The sequence below is a fragment of the Glycine soja genome, chromosome 13, assembly GCF_004193775.1.
Source record: "Glycine soja cultivar W05 chromosome 13, ASM419377v2, whole genome shotgun sequence".
Classification (NCBI taxonomy): Eukaryota; Viridiplantae; Streptophyta; class Magnoliopsida; order Fabales; family Fabaceae; genus Glycine; species Glycine soja.
The window spans coordinates 10415061-10428410 of record NC_041014.1 but is presented as its reverse complement, the minus strand read 5'-3'; the positions used below and the strand labels follow the sequence as shown (position 1 = coordinate 10428410).

Genomic DNA, 13350 nt, shown 5'->3' with positions numbered 1-13350 from the left:
TCTGTGATGTTAGTATATATATGATTATAATTACATAGGTGAAAAACTTATTTTAGGGGTGAATAGTAAGTTTTTGAATGGTTTGGACAAGATGAATGAAGCTTGAGGGATAGGAGATAGGAATTAAGTAGGTGAGTTTAGGAAGCATGGAAAAAAAATGTCTTTTTTGACGGTTTCTCAGGAAATTAGAAGAAACCACAGAAATGAATTTCTGATGGCTAATTTTGACCGCCACAAATAATACACAGTTTTAATTTATTTATTAACACTTGTTTATTTTTTATTAATTTTGATAACGTGTCCCTTGACACAACAACTCTCTCCGCATTCCTTTCTCACTCTTCACTATTGATTACGATCTCTCCACCATGACGACCAGTTTCACTTTGTGCTCGCATTCGCCTTCTAGAGATCACTCCTCGCATTCTCTCATTCTCATAGTCTCGCATTCTTTTCAGACTCTTGCATACAAAATCGTATCCATTCAAGGTAATTTTTAAATCCTATTTTGTGATTCTCCAATATTTTTGTTAGGTTGTAGATTATCAACCTATGATTCCTTTCTACTCTCAGAATATAGAACCAAGACCTCACAAAAAATTAGAATACAGAGGAAGAAGGGAAACTCACTCGTGGAACTCACACGAGGAAGCACAGTCCCAAGGGACTGAATGTTACTAATTTTTTATGAATTAATCTGATTACAATAGGATACTGCTATTTATACAAGTGAAAGCAATGAGACCCACTTAAACTCTAACAACCCCTTTTATTTTTAACCCCTTTCGGTTATTTTATAAACTAAGTATTACAATTTTCTCACTCTGTTTTTTCATCATTTATTGGATTTTAGTTCATATTTTTTCATTACTCTGCTTCTGTGAAAGGTTGTTCTTCCACTGAGTGTCATGAAGCTTCAAGATTGGGAACAAGTAAGAGAACTCAGGTTACTTCATTTTAGACATAGTATCTGTACGTTGTGCTTAAGTTTTTGCATTTTGTGCTTGTATTCTGAGTTGTCTTGAAGCCTCTTTAATTACTATGAATTATAACTATGAAATTTCTTTTTTGACAGCTTGGAAGGAAGGTGAGGAGTAAAGACACCGATTCTTGTAACAGATATGCAATTGTGGTACTAATTCTCAATTGATATTTGATAGTGCTCAAATAATGTAAGTGTTTTTTTTCCACTGCAAAACTTAGGTTGCTTGCAATGTGTTTGATGAAATGTATTATTTCTTCTTTGCTTTAGTTTGAGCACTTCATCTAATTTTCATTTCACTGTTAGTTCTGCTCTAAATTTTTAATGGCAAGGAGCAATCCAATAGCTTGTTGCCTTGATTCCATGCTTATAAAGCAATCATATAGCACACAAAAAGCTTTTCTAATGTTGTAAGCTTAAAATTGTCCTCCTTCATTGTGAAATTGATCAAATATCAATTTTTGTTGATTATGTATCTAGACTTATTATGGTTTCAGTTAAAGAGGAAGTTGCAAGTCATTACCTAGGTCAGGGTGGTTTGGTCTGGTTTCAACTTATGTTGCTTATTCTCCTAAGATTGCAAGTAGATACTTGGAGTCTTCATGCAACTATTGGCTTAATTATAGCATGGTTGTTCTTTCACTTTGCAAGTAATAATCCATTTTTTCACATTCAAATTCCTAAACCCTTTGTATTTGTTTCATTTTTTCATTGGTTTGGTGTTGCAGAAGAATGGTAAAATGAACTATCTACAATTACTTTAGGAGACCAAACTCTATAATATTGTTCAAGGAGGAAGTAGTAGGTAGGTAGTTTTATTTTCCTTAATAATAACTTTAGGCAATTTTCCTGGTTGTTTTTATTAATAATTATTATTAGTGTTGTGTATGTGTGTGTTTGAGTGGATGAATGAATTGGTGCATAGAGATGGAAGGTTTTACTCTTAGGAAGTTGGTGAGGTTTCAAATTTTCAAATTACTTGTCCCCTTCTTTTCAGGACATGATTAATCTGGATGGAAATCAGAGAGTTCTGTGACAAGGTTTTCCAAATATTCACCATGTGAATGACAGTTCAATGGTATATTGAATATTTCTTTTATTCCTTTCTTTCCTTTTAGATGCTTGGTGATTAATTTTCCTGTCTGCTTTTCTAGTTTCATACTCCCTAATTTTAAGTTTGAGAAATAGCTTATGATATTGGAATCATCTATTATGCCTTGTGAAAGATATGTAGTTGTTTTTGTTCACAACTTTCTTTGATTCTCCTATTATAATTAGTAATTTGCCATGCTACTCTAGGCATATTTAATCCATAAATAACCTTATGAAATCCGCATGGAAGGCCAATTTATCAAGTTGTCAACAATAGTTAAAAACAATAAATTGGGATATAATAATTCATCTAGAAACTATACACATAATAGTTTTTTTGGCTCAGGAAGCAGCATGTGGATTTTTTGGCTGCAACAAATGTGGTTGCCCGTGCAAGAGTCAATCCTTGATGTTTATTTATTCTTTACTCACTTTGAATTTGAATATTGTATATTTGTCTCAAACATTCTCTTTTGATATATAGTCAATAAAATTGTGGTAGCTTAACGGCAACATACCATTATTAAATCTATTTCTTTTGGCATTTGGATATAGATCTAACATTATTTATTGGTGTTCAAACAATTATTGTTGTTACTAGTTATAATCTATGATCTGTATTGGTAGTAACTCTACTTGAAATGTTGCGTGTTATTGACTTTTTGTAGTTTTTATCACTTTCCTTCATTGCTACATAAGATACAGTTTATCATACATGATAGCATGTTGATCTTACTTTAAACATGATCTTTTTCTCTCTATGGATTCCTGATAATTTTGAGTGTGTATGTGTGTGTTTGAGTGCATGAATGAATTGGTGCATTGAGATGCAAGGTTTTACTGTTAGGAAGTTGGTGAGGTTTCAAGTTTTCTAATTTCTTATTTCCTTTAATCCAGGTGGCATCCCAAGCATAAAATGTAAAGATTGAGATGCTTGTGGATAGGACTGGACCTACTCTCACAGGTTTCATTTCTTTCTCTATTTTGTTGACATAGCACATGATCCAACTCTGTTTAATAAATAGAGTTTGCTAATAATTTTTTATTAATCATGTTTGACTTAAAACTGCCTTTCACATTCAGACACTATGTTTGTAATAGGCCATTATGCAAACAAAAATTATTAAATTCTAAACAATGAAATTACTTGCCCCTTCTTTTCAGAACATGATGAATCTGGATGAAAATCAAAGAGTGCTCCGACAAGGTTTTCCAAATATTCACCATGTGAATGACAGTTTAATGGTATATTGAATATTTCTTTTATTCCTTTCTTTCCTTTTAGATGCTTGGTGATTAATTTTCCTTTTAGCTTTTTTAGTTTCATCACTCATTAATTTTAAGTTTGAGAAATAGCTTATGATACTGGAATGATTTGTAATGCCTTGTGAAAGATATTTAGTTGTTTCTGTTCACAGCTTTCTTTGATTCACCTATTATAATTAGTCATTAGCCATGCCACTCTAGCATATTTAATGCATATATAACCTTATGAAATTCATGTGGAAGGTCAATTTATCAAGTTGTCAACAACAATTAAAAACAATAAATTGGGATATAAGAATTTATGTAGAAACCATACACAATAGATTTTTTCGATCAAGAAGTAGCATGTGGATTTTTTTGCAGCCCATGTAAGACTCAATCCTTGATTTTTATTTATTCTTTACTCACTTTGAATTTGAATATTGTATTGTTATCTCTAACATTCCCTTTTGATATATATCCAGTAAAACTATGGCAGCTTAACGGGAACATACAATTATTAAATCTATTTCTTTTGGCATTTTGGAATTTGGATATAGATCTGAAATTATTGGTGTTCAAACAATTATCAACTTTGCGTATCCACGTGTTGTTACCATTTATAGTCTATGATCCCTATTGGTAGTAACTCTGCTTGAAATGTTTAGTGTTATTGACTTCCTTCAGTTTTTTATCACTTTCCTTCGTTGTTAAGTTACAATTCATCATACATGATAGCATGTTGATCTTGCTTTAAACATGTTCTGTTTCTCTCTATGGATTCCTGATTTTAAAAAAGTTAATGTAAGAAGCTATGTTTATCGAGTGGGTCGTACTGCAAGAGCTAGAAGAGAAGGATATGCTATCACTTTTGTGACTGACAATGACCGATCACTTTTAAAAGCCATTGTGATTATCATTAAAAGAGTCGCCGCATTTTATCAAGCTTTATTTTATATTTCCTTGCACAGTTTTCCTTATAAGATAAAAAAAAGGTTGTGCATGTTGATTTGCATGTTGGGTCCCATTTATCATAATTAACAATGTACTTACTCAAAAGGCCCAAAGAACAATGAAAAGATTTTTCTGAGGTAGCTCAAAAAGGCAGAGTTCAAAAAGGCAAAGCTCAGAACAAAAAATAGAAGTTAATATGCCTAGAGATTGAAGATTTGTCTCCTCGCATCCTCCAAACCTAATCATTGGAGAAACGTATTATGGAGTAAAAAATAAGAGCCTTCCTGAACAGATAAAGAGGAATGATGACTCTTCTCTCAACCATTGAGCCTAAAAACATTGAGGAAGCACTAAGTGAAGATTCTTGGGTGATAGCCATGGAGGAAGAACTAAGTCAGTTCACCAAGAACACAGTTTGGAATCTTGTTCCTCCTCCTATGAATCATTCAGTGATTGGAAATAAGTGGGTGCTCAAAAACAAGCTCAATGAAGAAGGAGAAGTGGTTAAAAACAAGGCTAGACTGGTTGTTTAAGAATACAATCAACAAGAAGGAATTGACTATGAATAAACCTTTGCAGCAGTAACAATACTTGAAGCCATTAGAATACTATTAGCTTATGCAGCACACAAAGACATCAAACTATACCAAATGGATGTTAAGAATGCCTTTCTGAATGAATTCATAAATGAAGAGGTGTATGATACGTGTTACTAAGCAAGCCTGGTTTCGAGGACTAGAGACCTCCAAGAAGAAGAAGAAGGAGAAAGTTCAAGCAAGGGAATTTCATTCATTCATGATTCTGTTAGTCTTATATATTAGATGTTTATTTATACTATTCCTCGCTAACAGATTTCTTAACATTTTGTGCACAAGGAATATTTACAGAATCAAATTGGTTAGGCTTGTCCCCTGCATCCCGACAGCATCAACCAAGGAGGATTCGCAGTGCCAAAATCACCCTCAGATATAGTCATTGAGGTATGAAGGTTTTGATACTCTTCTTTTGGGCTTTTCCTCTTTTTGCACCACCATTGCTTGCTCGACTTGTTCTGCTTGTTGCACCTCTGTCAATGCTTCCTGTTTTCCTCCCTTATCAGTGTATACGAAGCAACCACTGGGTTTGAAGATAAAGAAAGACCTTGTCATGTGTTTATGGTTTGAAACAAGCTCTAAGAGCTTGGTATGAAAGGCTAAGTTCATTTCTAGTTTCAAATGGATTCACCAGAGGAATAACGGACCCCGCACTATTCAGAAAGGCTCAAAAAGGAAACCTTCTTATTATTCATATCTATGTTGATGACATAATCTTTGGTGCAACCTCAAAAAGGATGTGCAAGGAGTTTTTTGAGTTAATGAAGGATGGATTTGAAACGAGTATGAAAGGTGAGCTAAAGTTCCTCCTAGGACTTCAAATCATTCAGAAAGTTTATGGGATTTTTATCCATCAAGAGAAATATACAAAGTCCCATCTAAAAAGGTTCAGAATGGATGAAGCCAAACCTATGGCAACCCCTATGCATCGTTCCACAATCATTGACAAGGATGAGAAAGGTAATCATACTTCATAAAAGGAGTATAGTGGTATGATTGATTCTTTATCATATTTAACTTCTAGTAGACCAGATATTGTGTTTGTCGTTTGCCTTTGTGCAAGATTTCAGTCTTATCCAAAAATTTCTCATGTTACTGCAGTTAAAAGGATCTTAAGATATCTTGTTGGAACTACTAATCATTGTCTATGGTTTAAGAAAAGGTCTGAGTTTGATCTTTTAGGATATTGTGATGTTTATTTTGCTGGTGATAAAGTAGAAAGGAAGAGCACTAGTAGAAATGGATGACCCGTTGTGGCGAGTGTCTCTTAACTTCAAGGTCTTTAGCTTTGTAGATTTGTTGTGACAAATTGCACCTTCGCTAAGGCGAGTCCATGTTAGTTTCAGCTTATCAAGTTTCTTGTTTTGTTGTGGCTAATACACATCTCAATGTAGCGAGATCATGTATGCCGCTCTTCATTCTTTGATGATCAAAATATGCTCTTGTAATATCTAAATTTACTCAAAAGCATCCAAAACTATCTTTAAAATCATTTTATACAAATTGTTAGTAAAAACAACAATTATGTACAAAAATTCTAAAGAAAACCTAAGATAATTTGCTCACAAATTAAGGTGTGAAAAAATAATTATCACATTCTTTTTAACATTTAAGAATTCAAAATTAATGCCTTATCATCATTATTTAATTTACAGAGACTTTACCAGTTTATTGTATGTAAGCACTTGGTTCACGAGTGCTTCCATCCATAGATACTAAATCAAATAGATTCTTTCAAATGAAATAAAATGTGTTGGCATTATCAACAGCATCTGAAGCATGTAAATTTGTATTAAGACCTTTTCATCCGTGGTTGGTTTATCTGCATCTCCGTCATAAACATTGTGTTTTTCATCCAAAGGAATGGATGGGCTTCCTTACCAATATCACTATGACTTTCAAGTAATATATATTTTTTTATGTTTGGCACATCATCTGATGGATTAAATTTTTATGGTGATTGGAGATCACCAAAGGATTTCATCTAAGGTGCTGTAGCTCTAACTCTATTTAGTGTGATGCAACAACTAAATATTGGCGCATTTCAGCGTTTGGTCCAGTCTTTCATGCTCTAGAAGGACCACACTTAGTCAACTTCACCGACACATATGAAGATGAAAAAGACTAGTAGTTAAGAAAATTAAATGTTCCACGTACAACTGTACAAGGTTACCCAATCCCTATTTAAATAGGTACTGGTCGGAGAAATGCTCTTCTTTTTATTCTGTTAAATATGTTAAATTATATGAATTCAAACGTATAGAATTTATATAATTAAAGAAGTTTGTGGCAACTGGTACATATATCAGGCAGCATGCTTACTTTAATTTTGATCTTTCCAAAAACTTAAGTCTTTTAGCATTTTATAGCAGTGATAAAAATGATACAATCTGATGGTTTACACATTTTCTTATGAATCTATTCGCTTCACTATATGCATACATGTAAAAATCAAAATAAAATTTCAGAATTTTAAATAAGTTTTTACTCCAATTATAATCCAACAAGTTCAACATATATATATAAGCTCAAAATAATTAGAAATTTCAATTTTATAATAATTAGAATTAGTTATATATATGATTTGTTGAATCTCATTTAACACTGTCTAGGTCAAGGTGCACGCATATGAAGTCTTCCAACCACTGTATCCCCCAAACAATAATGATAGTGAGAACGACACTCACTTTATCAAATTCTTTAAAATTTAAACTTACATCAAGCTTGACGGGATAGACTTTAGTGACTTTTTTCTAGGTCACGAGTCTAAAGGTGTGAGGGAATTTTGGGTATAATGTGTGGAATGCTTTCTATCTACACATTGTCCTTCACGTTTACTTATAATATTACATAAAAGTTTAATCAAATTTTAATGAATAGTACATGTGACAATATCTAAAGTTTGATCCAAAAAATACGTACATGACTTATTTTGCTAATGAATACTACCTGTTGTGACAATAACTAAACTTCGTTCCAAGAAACACATCAGAATTTGTTCCTACATAAAGCTTGGTCAAGATGGATGTTAATGGAAGTTTTTTCTTTGCCCATGTCTAGACGCGTGGTGAACTTCTAGGTACTTGTATGGACCAACTTGCAATAATCTAGATTGTCATTACATTTGCCAAAAAAATATTTGTGATTGACTAACTCCCAGTACAAGACTTGCGTCAACGTTTATGGCTATGCATAGCAACATATAGAATGTTTTAAAAAAATATTTTTAACTAAACTAAAATTCCAAATATACATACTCAAAACTAGTAACCGCGGTAACCTCAAAAATTTGACTCAGGGTCTTATATATAGTTCAATCTATAAATCATTCTTTAAAGAATGTTATAAGTTTTGATTATCAAAATTAAATATGATTATGGAAACTGATTCTGGATATTAGTGTTGTCAATGTGAAAGAAAACTTTGCTTTTCATTCTTTTTTAGAGAATCCTTTTCTCTTCTCATTCTGGACCCCTTTGCTTTTATGCTCTATATATTCTCAATAATCACAAACATAACGTATAATTACAAGAATTTTTTCTCAGCCATGGCGACACATAACCTAACCACCTCAAATTAAATGAAAGTTAAGATTATAGATGTTTATATCAGTAGAGAATTTATCATCCTTTAAGTTCCCAATGAATATTGAATGATGACATAACCAAATTATTAACATCCTTTCACGTAGTTAATTCAAACACACCAAAACTTTCCTTCTTAGTAGAAAAAGTACGCTTAAACACGAGGGGTTGGATTTAATCATATTACATAAAATACATACATCTACTACTTTTCTACAAATTAAACTATTAATTTTCTCCCACTAGAAATCATTCTTGAATAACTTCTAACTCCAAAGGTCGTCTTGTAACTCTAGTGTGTCCACTAGTAATAGTTGAAGTGGTTGAGTTGAATGGATTAGGAGGCACATTTAACTGGTTTTCCTCTCCAGTTTCTAACATTTGTATGACAGATTTTATAGATGGACGATTCACTGGCTGCCACTGAATGCACCAAAGTCCAACAATTGCTAATTTCTTTGCAATTTTAATATCAACTTCATCCTCAACATGGATATGTACATCTCCATCAATCAGGTTATGGATCCAATCCGGATACAAAACATGGAAATCTTGGGCAGAAGACATGTCTACATTCTTTCTTCCTCCAACCATTTCTAACAATAACATTCCATAACTGTAAATATCAGACTTATAAGACACATTCCCAAAGTTTCTGGAGAAAACTTCAGGTGCAATGTATCCCACGGTTCCTCTTGCAGCTGTCATGGACACCAAACTAGGATTCTTGGAACACAATTTGGCTAAGCCAAAATCAGAAATTTTTGGAGTGAAGTTGTCATCAAGTAGCACATTGTGAGGATTGATGTCAAAATGAATAATGGGTTGATTACAACCTTGATGAAGATACTCAATCCCTTTAGCTATACCAAGAGCAATCTGTTGCAGCTTCTCCCAGCCAAGGAAATGGTCCTTGTCGTCCGGTGGAACTATAATTCGTTGTAAGGATCCGTTTGGAAACAAATTGTAGACAAGAGCACGATGAAATCCTTCTGCACAGAAGCCAAGCAAACGAACCACGTTGATGTGATGAATTTTTCCCATGATTCCCACTTCATTAATGAACTCCTTCCCTTCTCCCTCTGTATTATTGAGGATCTTCACAGCCACTAGAATCTCATTTGAAAGTTTTCCTCTGAATACAGCCCCGTGAGCTCCTTCCCCTAACTTTTCTTTAAAGCCACCGGTGATTCTTTTCAAATCAGCATAGGTAAATCTTGCAGGCTTTTCTGCCCTGTAATCCTCTAAAAACTTGGCCACTCTTGCTTGGTCGTCTTCTTTCTGTCTAAAATAGAGTGCTATCTTAAAGACAACAATGACCACCAGCCCCAAAAAAATTGAGCCTACAATAACAGTAGCATACTTAATTTAAATGAGTGAGATATTTTACATCCACTTGTGATACAGTGAAAATAAAATATATAAATAAAGAACAACCTTTAACTAACTTTTAAATCGAGTTAAGCCTAAACTCAAAAGTCTAAAATAGTTTCAGAACCTATAACATTCAATGAAGTAGTGTGAAAGAGTCTGGTCTAACCTGTAGTAGCGAAAATAAAAGATTGGGGAACATGGATTCTTTTCCGTTTGTAGCCAAAACATTCAATGTCTCCTTCTGTGTTGCTGTTGTTCTTCCATTTACATCTCTTGCCTTTTGCTTCGCACTTTGTACAATTTGGTATGGACCATCTCATATTCAAAGAATTCCACTGCAGGTCGTCTGCCTCAGCTGGCGAAATGAGGTCAAACATCCTGGTACAGGATGTTAGATCCAAATCGAGGACGCTGTCGTAAGAACTAGAAACGTAAATCGGACAGGAGATCATATCTTGTTGACTAAAATCCAAACAGTAAGGACCATAAACAAATCTTCTGAGGTATGTATACCCAACTGAAGAACAGTTAAAGAAGCTCAAGTTGTTTGTTCCTTCATGTCCAGGAAATCCTAGTTCAAGTTGGTTATGCTGAAGAAAAAAATTGTTGATTTGTAGAAACTTGTTCGGAAGGCAATTTTCCGGGTCCTTCAACCTAAAGAAGTTAAATTCGTAGTCTATGGAATAGACACGGAATTCTATTGTAGAGAGCACAACCATGGTTTCATTTTTTTTAGTACAATATAAACAAAACCCGGGATTAGCACATTCATCTTTGATCCCCTTCACCAGTTGGAAGGGAAATCTAATAAGGGGTTCGCCAGGTCCACAAGACAATTCCTTATTGCCCTTGTTCTGACCGTTGCCATTTCTGATAAGAAGTAGCATTAGTAACAGTGTGATCAATATGGAATTCCCTTGGAGCATTATTTTCTTTTGTTGAGGAAAGAATTGTGATTTTAACAAACTACACTTCGGTGTCTCTTTTAGTTCATGCTTACAGTTTTAATTTATATTTTTTTATTTTTCAATCAGGTGCGGAAACCAGATAGAAAGGGAGAAAAACTCGGTTTCTCAGTCAAAGTCCCTGTTTTTTCACACAATTTTTTAAAAGGAAAAATGAGGTCCCTTAGTTCAAGTCCCTACTCCCTATCTTAAATATTGATAATTATAAGTATGCATTTATCTTCCTGTTCAGTATGTTTTTTTATAGATTATATGTATATTTTATCAAAGGTAATCGTGATAAAAAAATAATAAGATCATCATGGGTGAGACTTATGAATTTCTTACGAAATCTATAGACTCTGATTAAGCTAAAACAGCTAAGCCCATATTCTGTATGTAAAAATCAAAATAAGGTTTCAGAAATTTATAAATAAGATATTATTGCATGTAATCCAACAATTCCAACCTATAAGCTCTGAATAATTATCAATTTTAGTTTTATAATAATAAAAGGGTTAAATAAATTGTTAATCTACATCGAATTTCAGATTTTGAGTTTTAGTCATTTATTTTTTATTTTAAACTCTTATTTATTTTTAATAATCATAATTAATCTATTCAAAATTAAATTTCTGTCTTTTTATGTCATTTTCACTCTCTCTCAGTGATTAATTATTAGATAAAATATATATAAAAGGTCTAAAAATGAATAAATAATTCAAAGGAGACTAAGACTCAAAATCTAAAATTTAACAAAAGACTGAATATTTATTAGACCTAATTAAAATAACCTATATGATTTCTTCAATTTCATTTAACTCTCAAGGTCAACTAAGCGTATTTAAGTCCTAAGCATTGTCTCCTCACAACAATAACAAAAGATATATATAACAAAAGACAACCTTGTCAGATTCTTCGAAACTTAAGCATGCTATAAGCTTCACGCACCAACCTTAGTGACATCTAGGCCACAAGTCCAAATTAAGGTGTGTTGGACTATTCAGTATAGTGTGTGTAACTGTTTCTGTTAATGTTATGCTTTACCTTTTGCACATATGTAATACAACATTGTCAAACTCTTTGAACTTAGACATATATAATACAAGACAATCTTGTCAAATTCTTCGAAACTAACCTGCATTAAGCTTCACGGTACAAACTTTAGTGACTTTTTCTAGGCTACAAGTTCAAAAAATTAAGGTTTCTTGAGTAACACCCATCATTAAAATAATAATTCATATTAAAACAATATAAAATTTTAAAATTATGGTAATCTAAAAATATTTTATGTATAACAAATAAAGTCAAATAATTAAATTTTTATATAAATAAAAACATTATTTTTAAATATGAACATCTAAAAATAATCGACGCTAAAAGTATAAAGTTGCCAATTCAACATAACTAAAAAAATATCTAAAGATAACTAAGTCTTCAAAAGTCTCCTTAGTTCCAACAACATCATGATATGAAAATAACACTTTTATTGAAATGATAATCATAATGAATAAAATAATTCTAGAATATTTGTAAATAGTATTGTTCTTAGCAGACATAATAATTCAAAAAATTAGTTATGATATATGCAATAAATTTAAAATAAAATTATATATGTATGTATATATATGAATATATACACACACACACACACATATATATATATACACATATATATGTATATAAATGTATGTATCTATATACTCCAATAAAAATCAGATTAAAACAATTATAATTTATGACATTCACAATAAATAAAATATTTAAATAAACAACAATACATCAACACATTCAAATAAATATAACATAGACACAACTTAGTTTCTAGTCGTTAGACTCAATTCTTTGGTTCCTAGAACCAGTGTGAATCTCAAAGGGTCCATGAATTCATGTTTCATGCAATATGCAACGGTGTCTTGTTATCTTTCTCATCATAAATGAAGGTATCTAGAATCTTTCTCCCATATCCCAGATGGAAGTATCTATAATAACTGCATGTCATCTTAGATAAATATATCTATAATATAATTCAAAATTATCAATTTATCATATGAACAATACAACATTTCAATTATACTTAAATAAACACACAAATATACATATACCAATATAATCATTCACATACAAAGCTGCAAAAACACGCTCACAAGCTAATTCACATATTTATACATGCAATTAATATATGTATTTCTCCTCTCAATTACATAGATTACCTTTCAAATATCAATAAGGGTGCACAATTAAAGGAATGTTAATAACTTAATATTCAAATGTAAGACACATGAAAGAAATGTCCCAAGCTAATTACAATTCGACTTAACCTACATGTGTATAACTACTCTACTATAATTTTCCCTCTAACTATTATCATGTACTTTAATTATACTATAACACTAAACCAAATACAACCATATTTATATTCTTATATCAGCAGCACATGATTTTAAGGGCAAAGCTACAATACACATAAGTTTTCAATTGAGTTGAGGTCCCTTTAACAATTTAAAAGATTTATACTATTAAAGTTTAGAAGAATATTATTTTACTTGTCTTTTGAAACAAGTAATTTAAGTTTTTCTTTA

At 32.1% G+C, this 13350-nt stretch overlaps 1 protein-coding gene and 1 long non-coding RNA gene across 20 annotated transcripts; one reads left to right on the top strand and one right to left on the bottom strand.

Annotated features, from left to right (window-relative positions):
• Window positions 1–185: 185 nt before the first annotated feature.
• Window positions 186–6333, top strand: LOC114381132. 18 transcript variants are annotated; one of them, XR_003659956.1, is made up of 9 exons: window positions 186–489; window positions 888–932; window positions 1076–1612; window positions 1711–1787; window positions 1980–2060; window positions 2972–3038; window positions 3239–3319; window positions 5149–5253; window positions 5373–6333. It is a non-coding gene; the product is annotated as an uncharacterized LOC114381132 (long non-coding RNA). The 18 variants fall into 18 exon arrangements; XR_003659959.1 differs by having other exon boundaries at window positions 195–489; window positions 888–946; window positions 1076–1172; window positions 1463–1612; window positions 3239–5253; XR_003659957.1 differs by having other exon boundaries at window positions 195–489; window positions 888–966; window positions 1076–1172; window positions 1480–1612; window positions 3239–5253.
• Window positions 6334–8519: 2186 nt separating this feature from the next.
• On the bottom strand, window positions 8520–10815 carry LOC114381125 (rust resistance kinase Lr10-like). Of its 2 annotated transcripts, XM_028340306.1 has the most exons (3): window positions 10534–10814; window positions 9991–10459; window positions 8520–9793 (listed from the first exon to the last, which is right to left on the bottom strand). In XM_028340306.1, exons 1-3 carry the CDS (start codon window positions 10594–10596, stop codon window positions 8700–8702), a joined length of 1626 nt encoding a protein of 541 aa, XP_028196107.1. In that variant the 5' UTR covers window positions 10597–10814; the 3' UTR covers window positions 8520–8699. The 2 variants fall into 2 exon arrangements, with proteins under 2 accessions (XP_028196107.1, XP_028196106.1); XM_028340305.1 differs by having other exon boundaries at window positions 9991–10815.
• Window positions 10816–13350: the final 2535 nt, after the last annotated feature.

Coding starts and splice junctions, on each gene's coding strand:
- LOC114381125 (XM_028340305.1), bottom strand. CDS start 10,750: ATGCTCCAAGGGAATTCCATATTGATCACACTGTTACTAATGCTACTT. Junction 9,794..9,990: donor TTTTATTTTCGCTACTACAG/GTTAGACCAGAC, acceptor CTGTTATTGTAG/GCTCAATTTTTTTGGGGCTG.